This window comes from Bufo gargarizans, chromosome 2 (genome assembly GCF_014858855.1).
Source record: "Bufo gargarizans isolate SCDJY-AF-19 chromosome 2, ASM1485885v1, whole genome shotgun sequence".
Classification (NCBI taxonomy): domain Eukaryota; kingdom Metazoa; phylum Chordata; class Amphibia; order Anura; family Bufonidae; genus Bufo; species Bufo gargarizans.
In genome coordinates, this window is record NC_058081.1 from 175,868,880 (window position 1) to 175,892,546 (window position 23,667).

The 23,667-nt window shown below is 41.7% G+C and overlaps 1 protein-coding gene across 2 annotated transcripts in view; it reads right to left on the minus strand.

The window, feature by feature from the left end:
* Window positions 1-23,667, minus strand: part of THSD4 (thrombospondin type 1 domain containing 4) — a 720,353-nt gene that overhangs the window by 28,816 nt on the left and 667,870 nt on the right. For both annotated transcript variants that reach the window (XM_044279718.1, XM_044279719.1), the window contains 5 exons: window positions 18,113-18,288; window positions 7,855-7,951; window positions 5,758-6,003; window positions 5,344-5,473; window positions 2,070-2,274 (listed from right to left, as the gene is read on the minus strand). In XM_044279718.1, coding sequence (XP_044135653.1) covers window positions 2,070-2,274; window positions 5,344-5,473; window positions 5,758-6,003; window positions 7,855-7,951; window positions 18,113-18,288 — 854 coding nt within the window. The remainder of the gene's footprint in view (window positions 1-2,069; window positions 2,275-5,343; window positions 5,474-5,757; window positions 6,004-7,854; window positions 7,952-18,112; window positions 18,289-23,667) is intronic.

The following is a 23,667-nucleotide window of genomic DNA, read 5'->3' on the forward strand; positions in this document are numbered from 1 at the left end:
ACAGGCTTTCCTATAAAATAAGAAGTATACAACATGTAATGCCTGATGTTGTTAGGAGAATTCACTACACAGCAGGAGACTAGGAGTAAATATGAACAAGTGACAGAAACATCACCATAAGAAACACTGATACAAGCAGATGAACCCGAGTGCCAGAGGGTCTGATGGGAACAGGTGAGTGCCCAGAGCCCAGAGCCTGTCAGAAGAACTACAGAGCACAGCTGGAGCCTTCAGGAGAACTACAAAGCCCCAGAATAACCCTCAGCCTGTCAGGACAGATACAGAACATGACTGACCAACAATAAAGACCTCTAGAGCCATCGTTGCCTGACAGCCCCCTCATCTCTGACTCCCTGCTGTATTTGAGCCCAACAGACTGACCAAAATCCTTTGCTCTGAACTCAGACTCTGGATAAAAGAAAAGGGTTGAATAAAAATTAGGCCATTGATCCTACTATTACTTCCTGCCTCTACGTGGACTGACTCTTGCATTGTACAATTGCATTCCCGTATAAGTGCGCCAACGGATCCAGTCAACACCGGAAACTATTATGTGTTGTTTAATCTTAGCCCTCAAACACTGAGAGCTATGTAGGTAGAAGGGTTGATGCTATTGTTGTGTGTGGACCCATTTGGATGGGGGGGGGGGGGGGGGGTGCCAGTTTTGTTATTTGCTGAAACACACTTTATTGATCCTTTGCTATGTTTACTAAATGTTGTATGACTGCTATTATAATTCATCTGTTCTCTAGTAGGTTGATAATCTTTCTTTTATGCCTTGTGCTGTGACTAGGCCTACCAGTCCTGCCTACCTGTTGCTATGGCAATTAAGGCCTCTTCCTTTTATTTTACCTACCTATAGCTATACCGTTTTATTATGACCACTTAGTGAGTGTTGGGTAGGGGTTCCCAGAGTCTCCCCTGAATCAAGAGCCTCCCGCTACTTATCCTTCAAGCAATACTCAGATGAAAGCTCTGTACAGATGAACAATAACTGAAAATAAAGAATAAAGGAAACCACGAAAGAACGCCCTGGAAAAACATGTGCTAAATTTGGTAGGTGGATTTTCGAATCAAAACTTGTCCTAAAGTTATTGTAAGTCCTGAGAGTATATGATGCCATTCTTGCTATTAAATACATGGTTCCCATATGGACCGATTTTACAGCAGTCTGCACATGTCTTAGATCAACTTATCTTATTTGATGTAGGCCTGAGTTGCCAACCTTCCGGAAATTTTTTGACAGTCCGTAAAAATAGGCAACATCATACGTCACCACCTACAAGATATTGCAGGGAATCTTCAATCAAGATGGCCGCGGCGGCCTCGTCGCGCTTAAATGGATGAGGTGAGTATGTATCTTGTTTAATGCCATTTCAGGGAAAATTGATTAATTACCACAAAGCACAAGGAAATTCAGCCTAACGGCTAATAGAATTTTCCCTGAAATTCGGGTCGAAGTCCACTTTGGATATATTGATTCGCTGAACCCTACTAATTATCATCATCTTACAGCTCACAGTACATGTTGCTAATGAGTTCTTATCAATATATTGAGCTAAAGACATGTATTACTAAAAGGCCCTATACGTGCGCTGAGAATACAAAAGATAATCGCTAAAGAGTGTTCATAGGAGTGCTCATTAGCGATTATCTGGCGGTATAAATGTGCTGCCAATTACCCGATGAACGAGAGCACACACAGAAATGATCATTTACCGGCAGCAGATTATGCTGTGTAAACACGATCTGTTGTCGGCAAACAAAGAGTCAGTATGGGGACAAGTGATGGCACTAACAATCGCTCCTCCCCATACTGTGGAGGGGATTGCTGGATGTAAATGCAGCGATTCCCTCCCGATAATCTCCTGCTCTGTCGTTCCATATAAAGGGACCTTTATAAACTTTATCAGTCTTTATGGTTTTCCGGTTTGTTCGTAAAAATTATTGGCTGTCCGGATAAGTTGTCGAGAAAAAACTAAATATTCTCGTTGGCAACCCTGATGTAGGCGACCAAGTTTGAAAATGACATTATGGTCTTTATACTTCCCCTTACATCTGCGACTTACAGGTGTCCAGTCTGCTTTGATTTGCCATTCACTGCAGATCTTCAGCTGACAAGTGCTTGTTGTCTCTGGCTTCTCCAGGTTCTGACAGCGGTGTGGTTGCACTGTATGGGTGCGGTTAGCATATATATGCCTGCACAAGATCTGGCGGTGCTGCATTCCCAAACCACAGGTCTTACTGCACTCGGACCACTCTCCAATGTCCCAGCTAAAGAAAGAACATGAAAGTAAATACAGCTTAAAAAAAGATTAACTATAAAGCATAAACATGTAATTCCCTGGTGAACATCAACAAGCTTATTCTTCATTTCTATATATTATATTTGTAGTCCGATCTTTAGATTAACATGCGTTCTGTATAAAAGCATTATATAAAAGCATTGTTTACAGTCTGAAGCTAAAAGACAGTCTTGCCCAAGCTCTGTTCACATAACTGAAGGGCTTTTTAACCCCTTAACCCATAACGCCGTACATGTACGGCGTTATGCGTCTGCGGGTGTATAGAGCCGGCCTTTACATCGAGCCCGCTCCATACACCACGGATGCTGGCTGTATCACACTGCCGGCACACACCCGCACTGACAGGAAGCGGCGATCGCGCCAATCCTGTCATTAAACCCCTCAGGTGCAGTGATCTACGCTGATTGCGACACCTGCGAGTGTAAGGCAGAGGGATGCGGCTCCCTCTGCCTTCCGATCGGAGCTCCGATCAGTTGCCATGGCAGCCTGGACGCTGCTAAAGTGATCCAGACCTGTCATGGCATTGTCCTTGATGAGCAATGCACGAGGCATAGCTCAGAATGGAAGTGTGAAAATCTTATTCACCCTAATAGAGATCTATTAAGATGAATAGAAGAGGGTATCAAAAGATCCCATGTACTAGATAGTTATTAAAAATAAAAGTGAAAAAAGTTTAAAAAGAATAAAAATACACCAATATATTAAAAGTTTAAATCAACCCCCTTTCCTAATTTTACATATAAAAACATATAAACAATAAAATAAAAAACATATTGAGTATCGCCGTGTCCCAAAATGTTCGAACTATTAAAATATAAAAAAAAATCCTGTGTGATGAATGCCGTAACAGAAAACAAAATAAAAAACATGAGATTTGCCCTTTTTTTGTCATCTTGTTCCACCAAAAATTTAATAACGGTGATCAAAAAGTTGTACATGCTACAAAAATGGTACCAATAAAAACTAGTTTTTTATGCAAAAAATAAGCCCTCATACAGATCTGAAGACCCAAACATTAAAAAGTTATGGCTGTCAGAATATAGCGATGCAAAGAAAATTTAGATTTTTCCAAAGGTTTAAATTTTTTTTTAAATAGTAAAACAAAAAAAAAAATATTCAAGTTTGGTATCACCACATTCGTATTGAGCCGCAGAATCAGGATGTCATGCCATTTTTTGTGCATAGTGAATACAGTGATGTCAAAACCTTGGCAGAATTCTTTTTCTTTTGCCACACAAAGAATTTTTTCCAATTTTCTAATACATTTTTAAAAATGTTTCATGTTACTATCTAGTCCTGCAGTTTTTTCCACTGGCTACTAAGCGTAATAATTGACACAATTTTTTGGTCTATAAACCACTTATGAGCAGTAATCTCATTATCATCACAGGCAGGATTACAATGACAAATATCACTTGTGTGTGTGTGTGTATACATATATATATATATATATATATACACACACACACACACACAGAATCGACTCGCATTTTTATGACCACCAGCTAATATCCAGTGTTACCACAATGTACAGCACGGGCAGCAGCTAGATGGGCTAGGAGAGACTCAATAAGGTCGGGTAGGTTGTCGCAGATATCTGTGACAACCTACCCGATCTTATTGCTACAGTTATTTGGATCCATGCTGACTGTAGTGCATCCTACAGCTGCTGGAGGGTGTGTGGGGGAGGATCCATAGAGCAAATATGACGATTGAGGTGGAGATCAAGTCTGGTGAATTAGGGGCCAGAGTACTATTTGGAAGTCTTGGCCATGCTCGCAGAGTTGAACTGTTAGGCACACGTCTGATAACCCCCTGGTTCATTATGGTGGCGAGTTGCTCCCCTGCAGAGTGTCAGTCAGTCCTTCCGCAATTTCCTAGCCGACATTCACCTCTCACATCAATGGCACATGGTGCTCCAAAGTTTCCACATTGCTTATTCACAATGGTGCTATCTGACCACCCAGGATACACTTTCACCACAGCAGCACGTGGAGCGTTCACAAACCACACCGTTTTAGAAATACTGCCCCACTTGGCCCAAAAGCCGATAATAATCCCTTTTAGCAACTCTAAGAAAAACATCACTTATACCCCTGATAGAAGTGATGGACATGTGTGCAGACAGCCTATCACACACCTTATGTACCTACAAGCCAGCTCACGGGACGTGACATTCTTCATGAGCTACGCACTTCCGATGTTAAAAGTAAGAATTGATAACATAGGATTCGTGCAATAGGCGATTATCAAAGCTGTCTATGACACAGACCATTTCTAGAAAACCCTCCCGTAGAAGTAAATTAGCTCCTCTCCAGTCTATTGTGTCTATAGCAAATAGTGGCTGCTGTAAAGCTCATCTCTAAATGTTCTGACAACAGTTCAGTGAAGATGGCAGCCCCCATTAACATGTTCAGGAAATAGAATAAAAAATCTACAATCAGAAAATAAAAACAGATTAGAAAAAAACAGTATGTGTTGCTATCTAGTTTTAACTGGCAGAATAAAATATAGGTGACACATTCCCGTTTAATGTACATGGAATGCTTCATATATCTTATGGGGCACATTTATTAAGACCAGCGTTTTAGACACAGGTCTTAATAAAGCCCAAAGCTGGTGGTGGATCCACCGAAGTTATGAAGAGGTGCCGGCCTCTCCGTCAATTCGGCGCATCCAACCTAAAACAGGCATAGCAAATGGTAAATGAGATGGGCCTGTTGGCCCATCCCCTTCCTCACCTATGCCACACCCACAATTTTAGACCTGGAGTGGGCGGGGCGAAGTTGCAGATAGTGGTGCAACTAACTGTTGCACCGCTATCTGCTCCTGAAATACACCTAATATAGGCGTGTTTCAGTCCAATAAATGACCCCCTATGTGTTGTAGACACTTTTTACACTTTTTTTCTACAGTTTAGAAGTCTCTAGAAAAAGAAACATGGCTAAGAGTAGTCATTTTCGGTGCATCATTCAGGTGAACCTATGTAGAATTTAACAATTGATGAAACTGTTTAACAAGTAACAGAGAAACTTACAATGCAGGACAAGGAAAGTGATTACAAGGCTCTTCTTCAGAACTGGGTTTGGTAGCTAAGTCACAGAAGGCATCTGACACTTCTTCATGCGAGATCCTGTTCACACAGCGAAAGATGGAGTTCTGTGATCCTAGAAAATAACAGGTAAACAGATATACATTAATTTTCACTTTATGACTTCTAACCTACGGCACCCCCGCTCTGTGTTCTCTTCTCTGGTACCAGCTCACCGTTGACATTGTACCAGCAACCAGGTGTACTTAACAGCTCCTCCATCCCATTCACTTCAATGGGACAGCCACATTTTGGAACAATTTAAACCAAAATCTAGGTGTACTAACATTAATAATAGAAGGACAATTAGTTTACAACGCCTATACATTTTTTATGCCTACTTCCCTTCACCCACCTCACCTTTCCCACAAGACACTGAGCAGTCGGTTGAGCCCACTTGCTTCCAGTTATATTCCCGATTCCGTCGAGGTGGCTGTACAGGAGGCACCTGATTATCAGGCTGATAAGAAGGAATTCTTCCAGGCTGTCTGGAAGGTAAGGATCCAGTTGTCTGTCCAGTGTGTAAATCAGTATCACTAAATGAATCTTGATTTTCAGTAGGGCTTGAGGTATCTGTTATTTCTAACTGGCCATTTAGAGGGTCCCCTAGGAAAAATAAGGAAAAAAAAAACATCCATAATACTGCCCAACAAGAAAATATTATAAGAGACAAATTGTATTTAATGCACTTAAATAGCACTGCTATATTCCGAAGCCCTTTACAGACATAAGCATCACACTGTCCCCAATGGGGCTCACAATCTAAGTTCCCTATCAGTATGTCTTTGGAGTGTGGAGGTAAACCAGAGTACCTGGAGGAAACCCACACAAACACGAGGAGAACATACAAACTCCATGCAGATGTTGTCCTTGGTTGGATTAGAACCTGGGACCCAAGCAATGCAAGGCACCAATGCTAACCATTGAGTCATCATGCTGCCCCTAAACACTCAACACTTTTCTTTTTCAACATTGCGTTATACCTATATATTCTAATCAAGTATTCTTACAAGTTACCAGTGAAAAACAGTCTATGGCCCTACCAATATTTCTAAGGGTTTTCCAGGGTTCCTGGGGTGTTCCAGGATTTTAAGAAAATCTAGGAAATGGGACTAATTGGTAAAATCTCCTACTGCTCTGTGCCGCTGCTCTGATGGTCCATGCTGATCCTCCAGCAATGATGTCATGTACATCATTCACATGACTGCTGCAGCCAATCACCAGCCTCATTGGTGATGCTTGATTGTCTGCCGGTGAATGGCTACAGCTTCATGTGTATAAAGAACATACCATCGCTGCAAGCCTCATGGGAGCCACTAGAGCACTGATGGTGAACCTTTTAGAGACCGAGTGCCCAAACTGCAACCCAAAACTCACTTATTTATCGCGAAGTGCCAACATGGCCATTTACCCTGAATATTAATATAACATATCTTCCATGTACTTTATAATTTATCTATAATAGCCTGCCTACATTCAGTGAGCTGTCTGTGCCATTTATAGCATGCCCTGCGCTGATGAATGGCAGAAAAAGTCTAAGGCATAGTGTTACACCTTGCACTTCTTCCAGGGTGCGGGTGCCCACAGAGAGGGCACTGAGTGCCGCCTCTGGCACCCGTGCCATAGGTTCGCCATTAGAGATGAGCGAACTTCTGTTTTAAGTTCGGCGTCTAAAGTTCGGGTTTGGATTAGCGGAGAATCCCGATCTGGAACCGGATATGGATTCCGACTTCCGTTGTGGTCCGTGGTAGCGGAATCAATAATCGGCCATTATTGATTCCGCTACCACGGACCACAACGGAAGTCGGAATCCATATCCGGTTCCAGATCGGGATTCTCCGCTAATCCAAACCCGAACTTTAGACGCCGAACTTAAAACAGAAGTTCGCTCATCTCTATTCGCCATCACTGCACTAGAGGGTCAGTGTTGACACCGTGGGGGATTTAATCGGTGAGTACATTTTTTTATTTACTTTGTACAATTCCTGCAAATCCAAATCCTCATGAGAACCCCTCAAAACTTCCTTCAAGTTTTTCAACCCTTGTAATTTATATGATGAGGTTATAGATACTGAATGAATTATTATCTTAATTAATAATATGTTAATTATCATATAGGTAGAGTATGTGTTTATTTTTATTTTTTAATCGTGTTTAAGATGTTAAAATAATTAATTACACAACTTTAAGTTGAATAAACTTGAATAAACTTAAAAAATACACAACTTTTACAAAAGTTAGTTATATATCCCCTATAATAATCTTCCAATGCTCCCACAACAAATCAGTGTTAAAAAAGTTGCATTTAATTCATACATACTACATTTAGAACTGCAATAACCATTACACTTCAGGTATTAAGGAGACTTGTGCAACAATGTATCTACATAATGGTAATATGTTCAATAAAGGTGCTAAATGATAGTTTGCATTTTTTTTCAATGAAATCAATAATACCTGGTCTCCGTTGAGCTGGCAATTGAGGACTGATTGTATTAGCAGATGGAATAACATATTCATAATGGATTCCAGGGTTAGGTTGCTGGTGAATCATCTGGAAATATTGACAAGTTGATGCTTAATGCACTACATATACATTATTACCTTTTGGCATGAAAATATATATGGATAGAATTGCTTATTACAAAAATGATGATATAAAAATAAATGGTAAATGTTTAAAGGGAACTTGTCACCTTAAGAATGCAATGTAATCTGTCAGCAGCATGTTATAGATCTGGAGAAGCTGAGCTGATTGATGTATAGTGCTGTGGGAAATTATTCATCATAACTTGTATTTCAATTATTTTAAGTACTGCTCTTTCTGGGCTTTGAAATCGAGGAGACGGTCCTATCAGTGATGAACAGCCTTCCCTCTATGACTATGTATACAGAGATAGCTGTCAGTCATTGATAGGACCGTCTACCTGACTTCAGAGCCCAGAATGAGCAGAATTTTCCCACAAAACTATACATCAATCTGCTCAGCTCCTTCTGCTCTATAACATGCTGCAGGTCAGAGATCATGTTCAAAGTAACAGGTTGCCTTTAAAAAAGGTTTGTAGTAGGCATTAAAGGGGTATTCCAGCTGTTAAAACTTATTCTCTATCCATAGTACATAGAATAACTATTAGATAGTCAGAGTACTGCAGAATACAATGCTCAGCTATTTCCAGAACTCCCATAGAGATTAATGAAGCAGAAGTTTCCATTAGTGATGGACGAATATCTGCCGGGACGGTTCGCCAATGTGATCAAATGTTCGCGAACCTGAAAAACCTTCAGCTCATATTTGCAGCCAAGAAATAATTACTAGAAATGCACAAATAGTCCCACAATGTGGACAGTGACATACCAGATGTATTATTCGAATTTTCGATCTCCATTCATTATTTTTTTCTATGCGAAATATCGGCAATATAATTTTCGCGTACGCGCATGCGCAAATGCACTATATAGTACCCAAATGCACTATAAAGAAAGTATATTGGTATATAACACCTCGCTTCAATCAGTTTTTTTGCGGGACAACTGGTATATCACACCAGTAGAAATTATTTGTTCCAATAATGCTTGTCCCTCTATATACCTGCAGTATCGCAGCAGAACCGCACACGACTGCCGCACAATACAAATGCACTATAATATACTTTCTAACATAGAAAGTATATTATAACATTGTACAAGGAAGGCAATCCATTAGAATATACATAAAGATAAAACATAACCTTTAATAATGTTACTATGAGGGTCACGAACACCAACATGTGTATTCCGCAATTTACGGACCGCACATCGCTGGCAGTATAATAGAAAATGCCTAATCTAGCCTGCAAATGCGGACAAGAATAGGACATGTTCTATTTTTTTACGGAAACGGAAGCACGGTTGCGGAAGTGCGGATCTGCAATTGCGGATGCGGACAACACATTCCGGCCCTATTAAAAATGAATGGGTCTGAACCCGTTCCGCAAAATTGGGGAACAGATGCAGACCCATTTTGCGGACGTGTGATTGAAAAAGATATCCCTAAAAATAAAAATAAATTAAATTATAGCATAGATGTGGTAGGCAATAACAAGTGCTCGGCCACACTAAATCAGGTGCTCGGCGGCACCAAACCAGAAACCATATGTCCTACCACAATCCAGGGGGTTCCAGTGCACATCAATGAATCCAGGAGGGAAAGCAAAAAACATCTATCCCTGGGCTAGATGATGATGTGGTATTGAAGGACAGGGTGGGCCAAGAACTGTCCCTGATATTGCCCTACAGGGGGGTGCTATTCTGGCCCTGATAGCCTAACCACAGACCACCCACCCTGATAAGAGCGACCCCGTCCGGAACCTTACCCTATATAAAAATGGTCCTAGTAAGCCCCAAGCCCCTAAGCCCCTGACTTCCAGGTGATCACTATATAGATCTATCTATGTGTTTTTGACTCATTATAAAAGTATATTATAAGTATATCGCACCCCTCTGTGTATCACTCCTATCGATAGCACACCTATACCAGTCCTTAAAATGACTTTTGTGGCCCTATTAGCTAGCGTTTTGTGTCCCTAACAGCCTGTCCCTGCTCCACACAGCAACCTCTCCCTACACTGGCAAAACACTGAATGTAAAATGGCAGCCAGATCAGGTTTATTTATAAGATAGGGGTTATGTCCATGTGCTGAAATGTCTCAATTGGCTGTCCTGTACCACCTGATGGATGTGTCATGGGTCAAAGTTCTTCACAATGTAAAAGAATATGGCGGGCGCGAATATCTCCATATGTTCGAATGTTTGGCGAATCGCGAACACGCAGTTTGCCGCGAAATGACAGCCGGGCGAACTGCAAGGCCATCTCTAGTTTCCATGTCCATCCAACCACTCCATTCACTTGGGCTGTAAGGAGTATGGGCTACCTATCAGTGAGTGTTCCAGCAGTTGGACCCTAACAATCTAAAGGTTATCCCCTGTGGATAGGGGGTAGCTTTTAACAACCAGAATACCCCATTAAAGAGCATTTCAACACATTTTATACTCACATTTAATCTTATTATAAAATATTATGTGCAATTCATTGGAAAAGAATAAAAGACAATTATATTGTATATGTGCAGCCGCCTCTCCATTAATGAGTCACTGAGTTTTCATATAACTTTTGACATGTCATAGACACATATCAAACGTTTTTTTTGCTGGGGGTCTGAGTGCTGAGACCCCCTCTGATCGCTAAAAGGAGGATAGAGAAGAGTTCACATATCATGCTCTGTCTCCTCATTGCAGGGGATGGAATCTAAATGGGCCTGTAGACTTTCTATTGAGCCTGTCTCGCTTCTTCTCTTGCAGCAAGGAGAGAGAGTAGGATATATGAGCACTTCTCTCTCCTATTTCTAACTATTGGTGGTAGTCTCAGCACTCAGACCCCCACATCAAAAGTTTATGAAAGCTGAGTGACCCTTTAAGTCTCCACCTGAAGCCACCTTTTCTCGAAGAATGAGTGCCAAAAGATTCCCTTTCTCCCAATCCTGTGTATATGTTCCAAAATATGTAACCTATCTAAAGATAATAGCATATTAACATACAGGAAATAAGTCAGGTAAACTTTAAATAATTAAAAGAAAAATCAAAGTAAAATCAAAAGTCAACAAAGAATGCTCTGCTGCTTACTGTAAGAGCACCATATTAAACTTGTGCCCTTGTCCACAAAGAAATATTATAAGCAACTGTACACTTTGGGATCATTAAAGAGATTTACAAAGTGTGCATAATCAGACCATAATACAGATTTGTGTATACGTTACCTCCCACTTGACAAATGTTTTTACGTTAATGAAGAATAAAAGATTTATTGCATTAATGCAGCAAGATCTACAAGACTATAATTCCTGAAAAATGAAGAACGGCAATGTATTTTACAAAAAGTTCAAACAGAACATTTCTTGGAACGTGACAGTGTTTATGGTGGCTGCGATAGATGTTTTAGAGAATGGATCAACACAGCCAAGTTCAAAATATTAATGATGTTGGCCGCTTTGTCAACTCTCAAGTATTTCTGGAAGACCTGTGACACCATTCAGCATGAGTTCCTTAGTTACTATACACAATGGTGTCAAGTAGCATTGATGGATCTGCTTGGAAAATGAAAAGGTAGAATAGTTTTCGTTCCAGAAATAAGACCTGACTGGAAGAGCAATAGGGGTGGACAGAGCTGAAGAATGTGTTGATTAATCATTTCACTTACTTAGATGACATATATTATATTATATTATGTCAAAACGTGTAAGAAAAACAATCACTCTTTTCTTAGGTAAACATTATTATTTCTTCCACTTCTTACATTACTAGATTTATCATTAAATGTTCTTGCATCACAAGACCACTTACTGTTATCGCACATATATATTCTTATTACTATAGCCAAATTTACCACCCTAACTCCTCCCACAGTTTTTACACTACATAGACAGTAATATACCAAAACGTGCGGATTGTTCCCGATTGGTGTGCTATTACTTTGTGAAACGTTTCACCGAATAGTTCACAAAATATCAGCGTTTTTGTGGCGAAATAGGAATGAATGGCAGAATGTTCAAAACTAGAGTGGGAGTGTCACTACCAGAGCTTTGAGACGTTCTCACAGCTCTGTGTCTCCACCCCTGTGATGATGTCACTTAGAGTTTGGAGGTGTTCTCACTGTTCTGTTTCTCCGCCCCTGTGATGAGGTCTTTACTCCCAGCTGTCTCTCCTGCGTTTGATTCTCCTGCCTTTAAATCACCCCTCCTCCAATTGCAGGGCGTGGATTATATTTCTCTTTTCAGTTGTAGCTCTGCCTTGAGTATCTTCACTTCTTAAGCTACTAGTTCTCTGGACCTGTGTTCTGCTGCTGCAAGCACTCCGGATATTGCCAGCGGCCCTTGGATCCGTCTTCTCTGCGGCTGCAGCTCCATCAGCTAAGTGTGTAGACTTTGTTGTGTACCTGGTGATTTCCTGACTGGATCTGAGGTGGCCACGGTTCCCTCCATATTCTGAGTAGGGCATCGGTGGCCGTGCCCCTTCCACTATTGTAGGGGTTACAGGGCTCATCAGTCTAAGGTACGCGGGCATGCCTCGTTCCACCATTTGGATCCGGGCATGTGCTTTAGCAGCATAGGGAGAGTGTTGAGGGTCTGACAGGGGTCACCCTTTCTCTTCCCTAGTTTGGGTCCGGTCAGTAGCTCTTCTTACTGTGTATGCTCTGGTTACCCTTAAACAGCCGTGACATTATAATCCACCAAAACCGTCCTTGTTGACATGGATCCGCTTTCTGACCTGGTTGACCGCATGCAGGGTCTTTCTTTGGAAGTAGCGGATCTCCGTCAATCTGTGACTCAGCTACAAGCATTGGGCTCTGCTCCGGCTCATGGAGTCTGTTGCGAGCCAAAGGTCTCACTTCCGGAAACGTTCTCCGGGGGCAGTGAGAATTTTGTTCGCTTCAGAGAGGCATGTAAACTCCATTTTTGTTTGTGTCCCCACTCCTCTGGTAATGAGGAACAGAGGGTGAGGATTGTCATCTCCCTGCTCAGAGGTAATGCTCAGACTTGGGCTTTTTCGCTGCCATCAGGGGATCCTTCCCTTCGATCCGTGGAAAGATTTTTTGTGGCCCTGGGGCAGATATATGATGACCCGGATCGTGTTGCTCTGGCAGAATCGAACTTACGTGTTCTATGCCAGAACAAACTGTCTGCGGAGCTTTATTGTTCTGAATTTCGGAGATGGGCAGCTGATTCAGGCTGGAATGATGCTGCACTCCGAAGTCAGTTCTGTCATGGTCTCTCAGAGGGTTTGAAAGATGCCTTTGCTTTCCATGAGAGACCAACGTCCTTAGAGTCTGCCATGTCATTAGCGGTACGCCTTGACAGGCGTCTAAGGGAAAGAAACAAGACCTCTCCGTCCAGCCATTGTCAGTCTAGGGGCAATGGTGCGGACTCATTCAGTATGCAGGGGTCTCATCCTGTCTCGCTCCCCTCTGAGGTGGAGCCCATGCAGCTAGGCCGACTTGCCCCTGATAAAAGAGGATTTAGTCCTCAGAATATGGTGTGTTTTTGTTGTGGGGGCATAGGTCATTTGGCAAATGTTTGTCCGTCTAGGAGATTCCTGAACTGTACTAAGAGCGATAATAAGAGAAAAACCTCAAGAGGTGGATCATCAAGTTCTGCTTCATCTGCTACTTTGGGCAAAGTTGATGTGGGAATTGATGCTTTTCCTTTGACCTGCAGTTCCCGTTTTCTCCTGTCTGCCAGGGTGGCGCTAGAGAGCAAAGTCATTCCTTGTGAGATTTTTGTCGATAGTGGAGCGGCCGTCAATCTTATTGACACTCAATTTGTAGCCTTGCATGGTTTTCAGGTTTGTACATAAGAAAAGGATATACCTGTTTTTGCTATTGACTCTGCCCCACTCTCGCAGAGATCTCTGAAAGGCATTGTTCACAATATCCGGCTAGCTGTAGGTGACACTCATGTGGAGGAGATATCTTGTTTTGTCCTTAACGGATTGCCTTCTCCTCTAGTTTTGGGGCTACCCTGGCTCACTAGACATAACCCCACTATTGATTGGCAAGGAAGGCAAATAAATGAGTGGAGTGACTTTTGTAGAGAGAATTGTCTCACAGCCACTCTTGCAGAGGTGTCTACTAAAACTCTGCCATCATTTCTCTCTGATTTCTCGGATGTGTTTTCCGAGAGCGGTGTTCGGGAGCTACCTCCTCACCGGGAGTTTGACTGTCCCATTAACCTCATTCCCGGCGCCAAGCTGCCAAAGGCACGCCTCTACAATCTCTCACAACCGGAAAGACTCGCAATGCGAACCTATATCTCCGAGAGTCTCGAGAAGGGGCATATTCGTCCCTCAAAGTCGCCTGTTGCCGCGGGTTTTTTTTTTGTTAAAAAAAAAGATGGCTCTCTGAGACCTTGCTTAGATTTTAGGGAGCTGAACCGTATCACGATTCGCGATCCCTATCCCCTTCCTCTGATCCCGGACCTCTTCAACCAAATTGTTGGGGCCAAGGTGTTTTCCAAATTGGATCTGAGAAGCGCGTACAACCTGGTCAGGGTCAGAGAGGGGGATGAATGGAAAACTGCCTTTAATACCCCTAACGGGCATTTCGAGAATCTCGTTATGCCTTTCGGCCTGATGAATGCTCCGGCCGTCTTTCAGCATTTTGTTAATAGTATTTTCTATGATTTAATGGGGAAATTTGTATTGGTGTATCTTGATGATATTTAGATTTTTTCCCCTGATGTTCAGACCCATCAGGATCATCTTTTTCAGGTCCTGCAGATACTGCGGGAAAATAAACTGTATGCCAAGCTGGAGAAATGTCTTTTTATGGTATCGAAGATTCAATTTCTGGGTTTTCTCCTCTCTGCTTCTGGTTTTCGCATGGATCCGGAGAAGGTCCGTGCTGTGCTGGAGTGGGAGCTTCCTGAAAATCAGAAGGCATTGATGCGCTTTCTGGGTTTTGAATTTGGATAACTATCATGAATTTCTGTAAAAATTATTTGCATAATCATGTAATTTTTTGTATAATCATGTAATTCACACAGTAATTATGTATGCTATTTAAACACCTGAGTTTGCACTGACTGCTATGGCTTGACAAAGGCTCCATTGAGAGAGCTGAAACGTTGCTGTCTACACATGGGGGAATAAACACCCTATTTTTTCACCGTTATTTGTGTGCTGCCTTGGATTCTTCTATACATATACAAAATTGGATCAAGTCTGTGGTCTGCTTCAAGGAATTTCACCCCTGTGATTTGTGTGCTGCTCATCTTTCTTCTATATATATATATATATATATATATAAAATCATACTTCTGATATATATGAATGCATAATATGTGGGAAACTACTACTGATGTTTTAGCCATAATATATTATAATATATTATATATTCTAAATATAATAATATATGTAAATATATTATGGCTAAAAACTTACTTAAATTTAGCCTCTATTTCTGAAAACTTTCTGACAGGATCCGAACTCACAACCTTCTACATTACAGCTCAGAATGTTAACCAATAAACTATAGAGCTGCATGGCCAGTTACTTAAAAAAATAATAATAATAAATTAGACTTCTGCTGTATAGGAATACTTAATATTATTACTATTCTTATACAGCAGAAGTCTCATATTTTTTATAAATATTTTTTTTTACAGTAGCTGGCATCCAGCTTTATAGTGTAGTGGTTAAGATTCTTGGCTGTAATGTAGAAGGTTGTGAGTTGGAATCCAGCCAGAAACTTTTCAGAAATAGGGGCTAAATTTAATTTAAACATATATATACGTTTTTAGCCATAATATATTTACATATATTATTATATATTTAGAATATATATATAATATATTATAATATATGTAAAGCTGTCTGAAGCCTATGAGGGTGAACGGCAGGGATAGGAGCAATTGGCTCTCGTATGCGCCGCAGCCTGCAGTCTTCAACTATATTGCTGTCCTGAGAACAAACGGTTCTTCAATCCGGTTGTAATTTTAACAGAACTGGCTGAGTCTCAAGCCTGTCTGTGCCCTTGGTGAATCCTTCACCTCAGAGTTCACCAATCTGTGAAAAACTGCTTCTGAATTTGTGGAATACCACCATCTACAGTACATAATCATCAAAAGATTCAGAGAATCTGGAAAAATCCATCTGCGCAAGAGAGAAGGCTGACTGTCAATACTGGATGATCATGATCTACAGGCCCTCAGGTGGCACTAAATTAAAAACAGGCATGGTTCACTGCATGGGCTCAGAGACACTTCCAGAAATCAATGTGAACACAGTTCACTTTGCAATGCACAAATGCAAGTTAAAGCTCTATCATGCAATAAAGAAGTCATATGTCAACATGATCCAGAAATGCTGCCTTCTTCTCTGGGACAAAGCTTATCTAAAATCGACTGAGGCAAAATGCAAAACTGTTCAGTTGTCAGATGAATCAAAAATAAAATAAAAATTTGGGAAACCAGAATAGCTCACTGTGCAACATGGTTTCTGTAGCTTACATTCATTTCTATGGGAGTTAAAGAAGTAGCTTAGCGCAGCCTGCTCAGCTGTTTCCATAACTCCTGCAACCACAAACGATGAGTATTCCCATCTCAGCCATGAATGGCTGAGATGGGAATACCTCTTTAAGTGAAAATATAAAACTAACCAACCTATAATGAACCAATTGGATCTGTCAAGATCCATTAGGATCTGTTATGAATAGTGCTGGGTGCCAATATTCAAATAGCGAATATTAATCGCGAATATCGGCACTTCGAAAATTCACGAATATATGTAAAATATAGTGATATATATTCGTAATTTCGAATATTCAAGATTTTTTTCTTATCAGTAACCTCCCTTCTTGCTTGTGGGCCAATGAGAAGGCTGCAATGTCTTTGTCTGAGCTAAGAAACATCCCTAGCAACCAATAGGAAAGCTGCTTACCCCTTACTATATAAGAACCTCCCCAGCAGCCCTTGTATGCAGTATTCTGCAGATCTGAGAGAGAGCAGTGTCATTGCTGTGCTCTGTGCTTTCCTGTGTCATTACATTAGATAGTTAGTTAGCTTATATATATATATATCTATATATATCATACAGATAGTTAGTGGGAGATAGTCAGTGTAGGTTAGTGATATAGTGTAGCTGGTTCTGCTGTCCATACATACATACATACATAGTGCTGTGATGTCACAAGTTCACAACATCATTAGTGCCAAATTCGCAATCGCGAATATATTGGAGCACTCTATCTGCATATAAAGCTATTGTAATGTTCTGCCGTGCCAACCATTTCCTCCAGTCTCAGGAAACTTCTAGCAGCTTGAAAAATGCAGCTATAGTGACCCACGCCTGTATTTCGTGCGCATTACGTGAATATTACATTGCCCTTTTTTCGCAATCAAGAAAATATTCTCGAATTCGCGAATATATGACGACTATTCTACCAAATATTCACAAAATATCGCAAATTTGAATATTGCCCCTGCCGCTCATCACTAGTTCTGTCCTTTTTTGTCAAGCAATGGACTGGACAGGGAGAACTCCCTAACTGATATACATGAGCCACCATTTATGATAGAGGATTATTATATTCTCCTAGAATAATGGGCCCAAATACATAGTAAAAGGCTATTTTGGTCACAGTTGCTTTTTAAAAGGGGTTTTCCCATCTAATCCCACCTCTGGGACTCGCTCCTATCTCGAGAACAGGGTCTCCAAAATAAATTAATGCTGGCTCTAGCTATTTCCGGCTTTCCCATAGTGGCGAATGGAGAGGTTGCCGTGCATGCATTCACTGCTATAGGACCTCTGATATTAGCCAAGAACACTTGCTCGGCTACTTTTACAAGCCTCATAGCAAAGAATAAAGTGTGGCTGCTCATGTGCGGTGTGCTCTCCTTCACATGACTTTGGAGGCCCATTTTCGAGATAGGAACATGATATGCCATAAATGTTAAGATGGGAATACCCCTTTAAGCTTGCCAATGCTGATGGCATATAAGACAATTTTATGCTGAGCTTACTATGGTTTTACGAATGACTACATAATTATATATCAAAGACAACTTTCTTGGCGTTCATATGTTTAGAAAATCCTTTCCGCCATCATTCTAATGTTCATAGCAATACCTCTGTGAGAGAGAGCAAATGATCACTTAATATCCAATTGTGAAATCTAGATTGTACTTACATAAACATCCAGTATTTCATTTGTTGGCCCCTCTGCTAGAAATGATTCGCCTGCAGTGCTTGATATTTCATTTGGTCGCTTGTATGTGAACATTGTTCCTCCACCTTCATATTTCCCAGGTCTGTCAATTGCCCAGTTTCCATTGATTATTGATCTGCCAGATCGACTACGGAGAGCTAGCGGACAAATAGATATTATACTGTAAGTATATTTATTAGTATTTATTTATATAGCGCCACCATATTCTGCAGCACTTTACAGGCATTATTATCACTCATGGTCCCCAGTGGAGCTCATATGTATGCTGCCCCTTTTAGTAGGATGCATTGAACTAGAGCCCATCCATAAATAATATTTCCAAGACTTTAAATTAATATATGACAAAAAATAGTAATAAAACATTATAGTAATGACCAGAGATAAAACAAAATAATATTTTAAAGGGGTTCTACAGTTTGTTTTAACTGATGATCTATCCTCAGGATAGATCATCAGCATCTGACCGGCGGGGGTCCGACACCCGGGACCCCCGCAATCAGCTGTTTGAGAAGGCAGCGGCGCTACAGCAACGCCGCGGCCTTCTCACTGTTTACCGCTGGCCCAGTGACATCACAACTAGTATCAACTTGCCTGGGCGTGGCTAAGCTCCATTTAAGTGAACAGAGCTTAGCCCCGCCCAGGCCAGTTGATACTAGTTGTGACATCACTGTGCCAGCGGTAAACAGTGAGAAGGCCGCGGCGCTGCTAAAAGCGCCGCTGCCTTCTCAAACAGCTGATCGGCGGGGGTCCCGGGTGCCGGACCCCCGCCGGTCAGATGCTGATGATCTATCCTGAGGATAGATCATCAGTTAAAACAAACTGCAGAACCCCTTTAACATATTTAACACATAGGTCATTACTTCATCCAGAGGATATGAGATAAGTTAAGACCATGAGAATGGGGACCCCGTACCCTATGGAGCCCTGTGGAAGTTTGGGAGTTTCAGTTCTGGAAATGCTGTACTAGGCTAGCTTCAGAACTCCTATAGAAATTAATGGAGCAGCTGCATGCAAGCCCAAATTGCATCTCCGCTCATTTTGGGGGCTTTCACTGGGTATAGAGAACCCATTTAAATGTTGTGAAGACTAACTTCTGTGGCCTACTACAGATTGGGAAGATGGGGCATAAAATCATCCACCTGTCCCATCAGCCCATATTATTACAAGTAAATATATTATACTTCATGCACAGTACATATAAGTATATGTTTCTCTCTGCTTACAATTATTGTCCAGTATTAGGATTTGTAGTCGGAATATTAAGAAATCTATTAGCGGGCTGCAGAAGGAATGATGACCATCTGTAGTCTGCTTCCCATCCACATAATACAGATTACTCTGAATGGCATTCTATAACTTAAATATGAATTTCACTTGCAGAACTTTGGATTGTTCTCAATGAGAGCTGACTAAATAGAACCGGACAGAAACACATCTCCATTGTTTCGAATCATTTTTTTTTTCAGATTTTTTTTTATTCTATTTTCTGAACATGATTATGGGGGAGGGCATCTTGCCTGAACTAAACACCATTTTCAAAGTACTAGGAAAATTTCTTTACGGCAGCCCCATGGGCCATAGACACAATGTTCAGAAGGGGACCTCATTGACTTCTATGGGAGAGCTTTCTGGGCATGCTCTGTGACCTGTGCAGAGGTCATTGTACAAGGAAAGAATAGAAACGATTTGACAATCGCCTATTGTGAATGGTGGATCCTGTCTTATCTGTACCTAGAGGTGATATCATTACAGGCAGAATTAGAATGACAGATCAGCAGGTAACTGCAGTAAAGTGACCTGTACAGACGAAGAAGTGGCGCCTATTATTGAGCTTAATGGCATGTGCAAAAACTGCAGGATTTCATTGTCAGGCTAGGGCTACACAACGACATTTGTCGCATGTTGCGCAACATATTTTATAATGCTTGTCTATAGTGTCACACTGCAACATGCAAAATGCTGCGACTGCGACACAACATTCGATGGATTTTTGTGCAGTGCAACACGATAGACTATTATAAAATATAACATTACTGCAACATGAATTTCAAGTGACACATGTTGCAGAGTAGTTTTCCCCTATATGTCGCACAACTTATGTCGCCATGTAGCCCAAGCCTTATTGTTTAAATATACATCAAAAATAAAAAATAACATCAAAAATTCTTAAAAAATGTTAAACATAAAAGCATGATATAAACAATAGATCATTTTCTAATGACACATTCCCTAATATTTTCTAATATGGTATGCCCTTAGGGGTATATGGATGGTTCTGTCACCCAAATGTACAACCAGTACTCAACATCTCCTTGCATTTCATAGAAGAAGAAAACAACCAATCTTTATCTCTATATCTTTTCTTTTTAATTGTATACTACAGTCAAAATGTTATTCACTGTAACGGGGTTGTACAGCCTGTTTATATTGATGACCTATCCTCCAGGACCCCAATCCCTAAATTCTCTTTAGAAAAAAACTAACAATGGAAAACAGGCTAAGTCTACTTTCGCACTGGCGTTTTGGCTTTCTGTTTGTGAGATCCGTTCAGGGCTTTTACAAGCGGCCCAAAACGGATCAGTTTTGCCCTAATGCATTCTGAATGGAAAAGGATCCATTCAGAATGCATCAGTTTGCCTCCGTTCCGTCTCTATTCCCCTCTGGAGGCGGACACCAAAACGCTGCTTACAGCGTTTTGGTGTCCGTCTGACAAAACTGAGCCAATCCATCCTGGCACACAATGTAAGTTAATGGGGACAGATCGGTTTTGACTGACACAATGCAAAACGGATCCGCCCCCCATTGACTTTCAATGGTGTTCAAGACAGATCAGTTTGGCCAATGTTAAAGATCGTTCTGAACGGATGCAGACGGTTGTATTATAAGTGCGGATCCGTATGTGCAGATACATGCCGGATCCGCACCAAACGCTTGGGTGAGAGTAGCCTAACTATGCACATGTTAACCATGCACCTTGCCCAAGAAATGTATCCTTTAAGCTATGCATGGTTTAAGGTTATGTAGAATTTATTATTTACTTTAAAGCTCTATTTATTCCAGGGCGCTTCACATCTGGAAAATAATTTACATACATAATACCAAAACAGGTACAATAAACATGAACAAATTGAATGACAAACGTTTACAGAGGGACAGAGGACTCTGCCCACAAGGGATTACAATCTAGATGGGAAGGAAGAAGGAGACAGTAGGTGAGGACAGAAGCTACTCATAAGGTAGTGTAGTGGCCACAGGGTTATTGTAGATTGTAGGCTTTATTGATGTGGGGTTTTCAGTTTACTTTTGAAAGTTTGGATGGTGGGAGAGAGTCTCGTGTGTTGGGGTAGTGAGTTCCAGACTATGGGGGATGCACATGAGACATTTTGGAAATGATTATGTGACGAGCAGAAAAGAGGAGAGCAAAGAGCAACATTTGCTCTTTCTTCCTGTGCAGTGTCCCACCACGTGATCGTGGGCACCACAAACTTGTTTTATTGTCATATATTATGCCTGTCTGCTGTATTTTATGTCATGTCATATTCTCCCATGTCATTATGTGATTTTTACATGTAAGATCCTTTACACAGGCCTATCTAGGGTGCACTACACTAGTTTTTCCACTAGATGGGGCAGTGTTACAGTGTATATATAGCTCAGCTCAGGCCCAAGTTAGGCAGTTCAGTCCAGTTCAGTTCCAGTTTGGACTAGTTTAGTCAGTGAGCAGCCAAGATGTAGCTGCCTGCTGGAGAGGGGCCTCCTGCCTCTCTGCTCTCTCCCTGTTGGCTCCACAGTCCAGGGTTAAAGCCTACAAGATTCAGCCTAGAGGTGAGAAGTCCACTTCTACAGCTTACTCCTCCGGGGTGATCAGTAACAAGCTAGAACTGCAGGTATTCAAGGGGATTATTATATGTATTTCAAGTCAAAGGATAGCAAACAGCCATACTTAAAGGCTTCCCAGGCACCTTTATAAGCATGTGTAGGACACAGCTTCTGGCATCCACACCTCCCAGTTTAAACCCTGAGGATAGATAGGCCATCTGTCAGAAAAGCACTGGAAAATAGAGGTTCAAGGATTCTGAAAACCACCTTCAAGTCGGGTCAGAATCAGGCGAGAATTAATACCAGCCTAAGACTTTTATACTTCAAGAGCCTAGTCTGAAGCAGTAGCTTTCACATATATATAGGACTAAGAGCCTGTTTTTATCTGAGGACTTACATCACCCTACTGTCACGGCCACTGTTATGGTCGTGACTCCTGAACCGCATGCGGTTGTCAGCGGTTTGGTCTGTTGTCAATCACAGGTGAGGGCTGTGGTATTTGCCTCACCTGTGGTTGCCGCTGGCAACAGTATTTATGTGGCAGCATAGCAGCCTGAGCTGTATCCTTGCAGCTTGCTATGTCGTGCATGCGGTTGCACTTTGCTTGTGTGTGTATGTTATGCACTTTGTATGTCTGGTGTGCACGAGGTCTTATGTTAGGTGTGCACTGTGACATTTCCCTTCACTGTGGCTGTCCGTGGCAACGTTTGGTTTATGTACATGTGGTGGCAGTGTCTCGGCCTTCTGGCTGACTCCCAGGACATGGTTGCCACCCATGTTGTTGCCTGCGGTAACAGCTGCAGTGTGTTGTGCATTTGGACACTTCCCCTTTAAGTGGTGTTTTCCCTTCCCTGGTGTTGGAAGGGTTAACTCCCTTTCTGTGTGTGTGAGACACTGGGTGTGTCTGTGTGGGTGTGGCCTTTTAGGCCTATAAAGCCTCAGTGTTTGGCATGCGTCAGTGAGTTGCTTCAGCCATGCTTAGCTGGAGCAGCCTCCTGTGTATATCATCTGCCAGTGGGGGCCACCCATGTGGTCATAGGTTTATCTGTGAAGTTTATGTCTTGATGTTCAGTTGATGTTTTCCTTTGTCTCTGTTTATTTGCAACTACGGATGTCCTGGTTACCTGTGTGTTATGTGTGCTGTGTCCTCTAGTTGTTCTGTGGACATTAGTAGTGCATGCATGGGTTCCAGTCAGCGTGGCTGTGACAGGTACGTGTGGAACTAGTAGTTCGCCTGTCATATCTGTATGTTGTATGTGTTTCCCCATTCCTTGTAGCTTGGCCAGTGAGAACCCTGTTCCTCCGTGTCCAGAAGGAACAGGTCGTCTTACCCTGCTCCTTGTTCCAGGGCAATCCTGAGGGCTAGCAGGGACCCCAAGGCATCCGGTGTATGAGTCCTCCCACCTTCAGGGTTGACTCATATGATTAGGAGTCAGGGTCAGTTTAGGGACGCGATAGGAGGTGACCTGCTCCCTAATTCTGTCGTCCTGGCCAAGCAGCGCTTAACATCTACGAGCATCGCACGGCTGAGGGTTTTCCCCATCCTCAGCCGTGGCACCTACCCCCGTATGCATGAAACTGTATTTCATACCTGGATGTACCAACAGACTGTTTATTCCTTGGATGTAACCGTTATCAGGAGCAAAGTTCTAAGTTTTGCACCATCCTTGTCTCAGTCTCCAATTCCTCAGTTAACA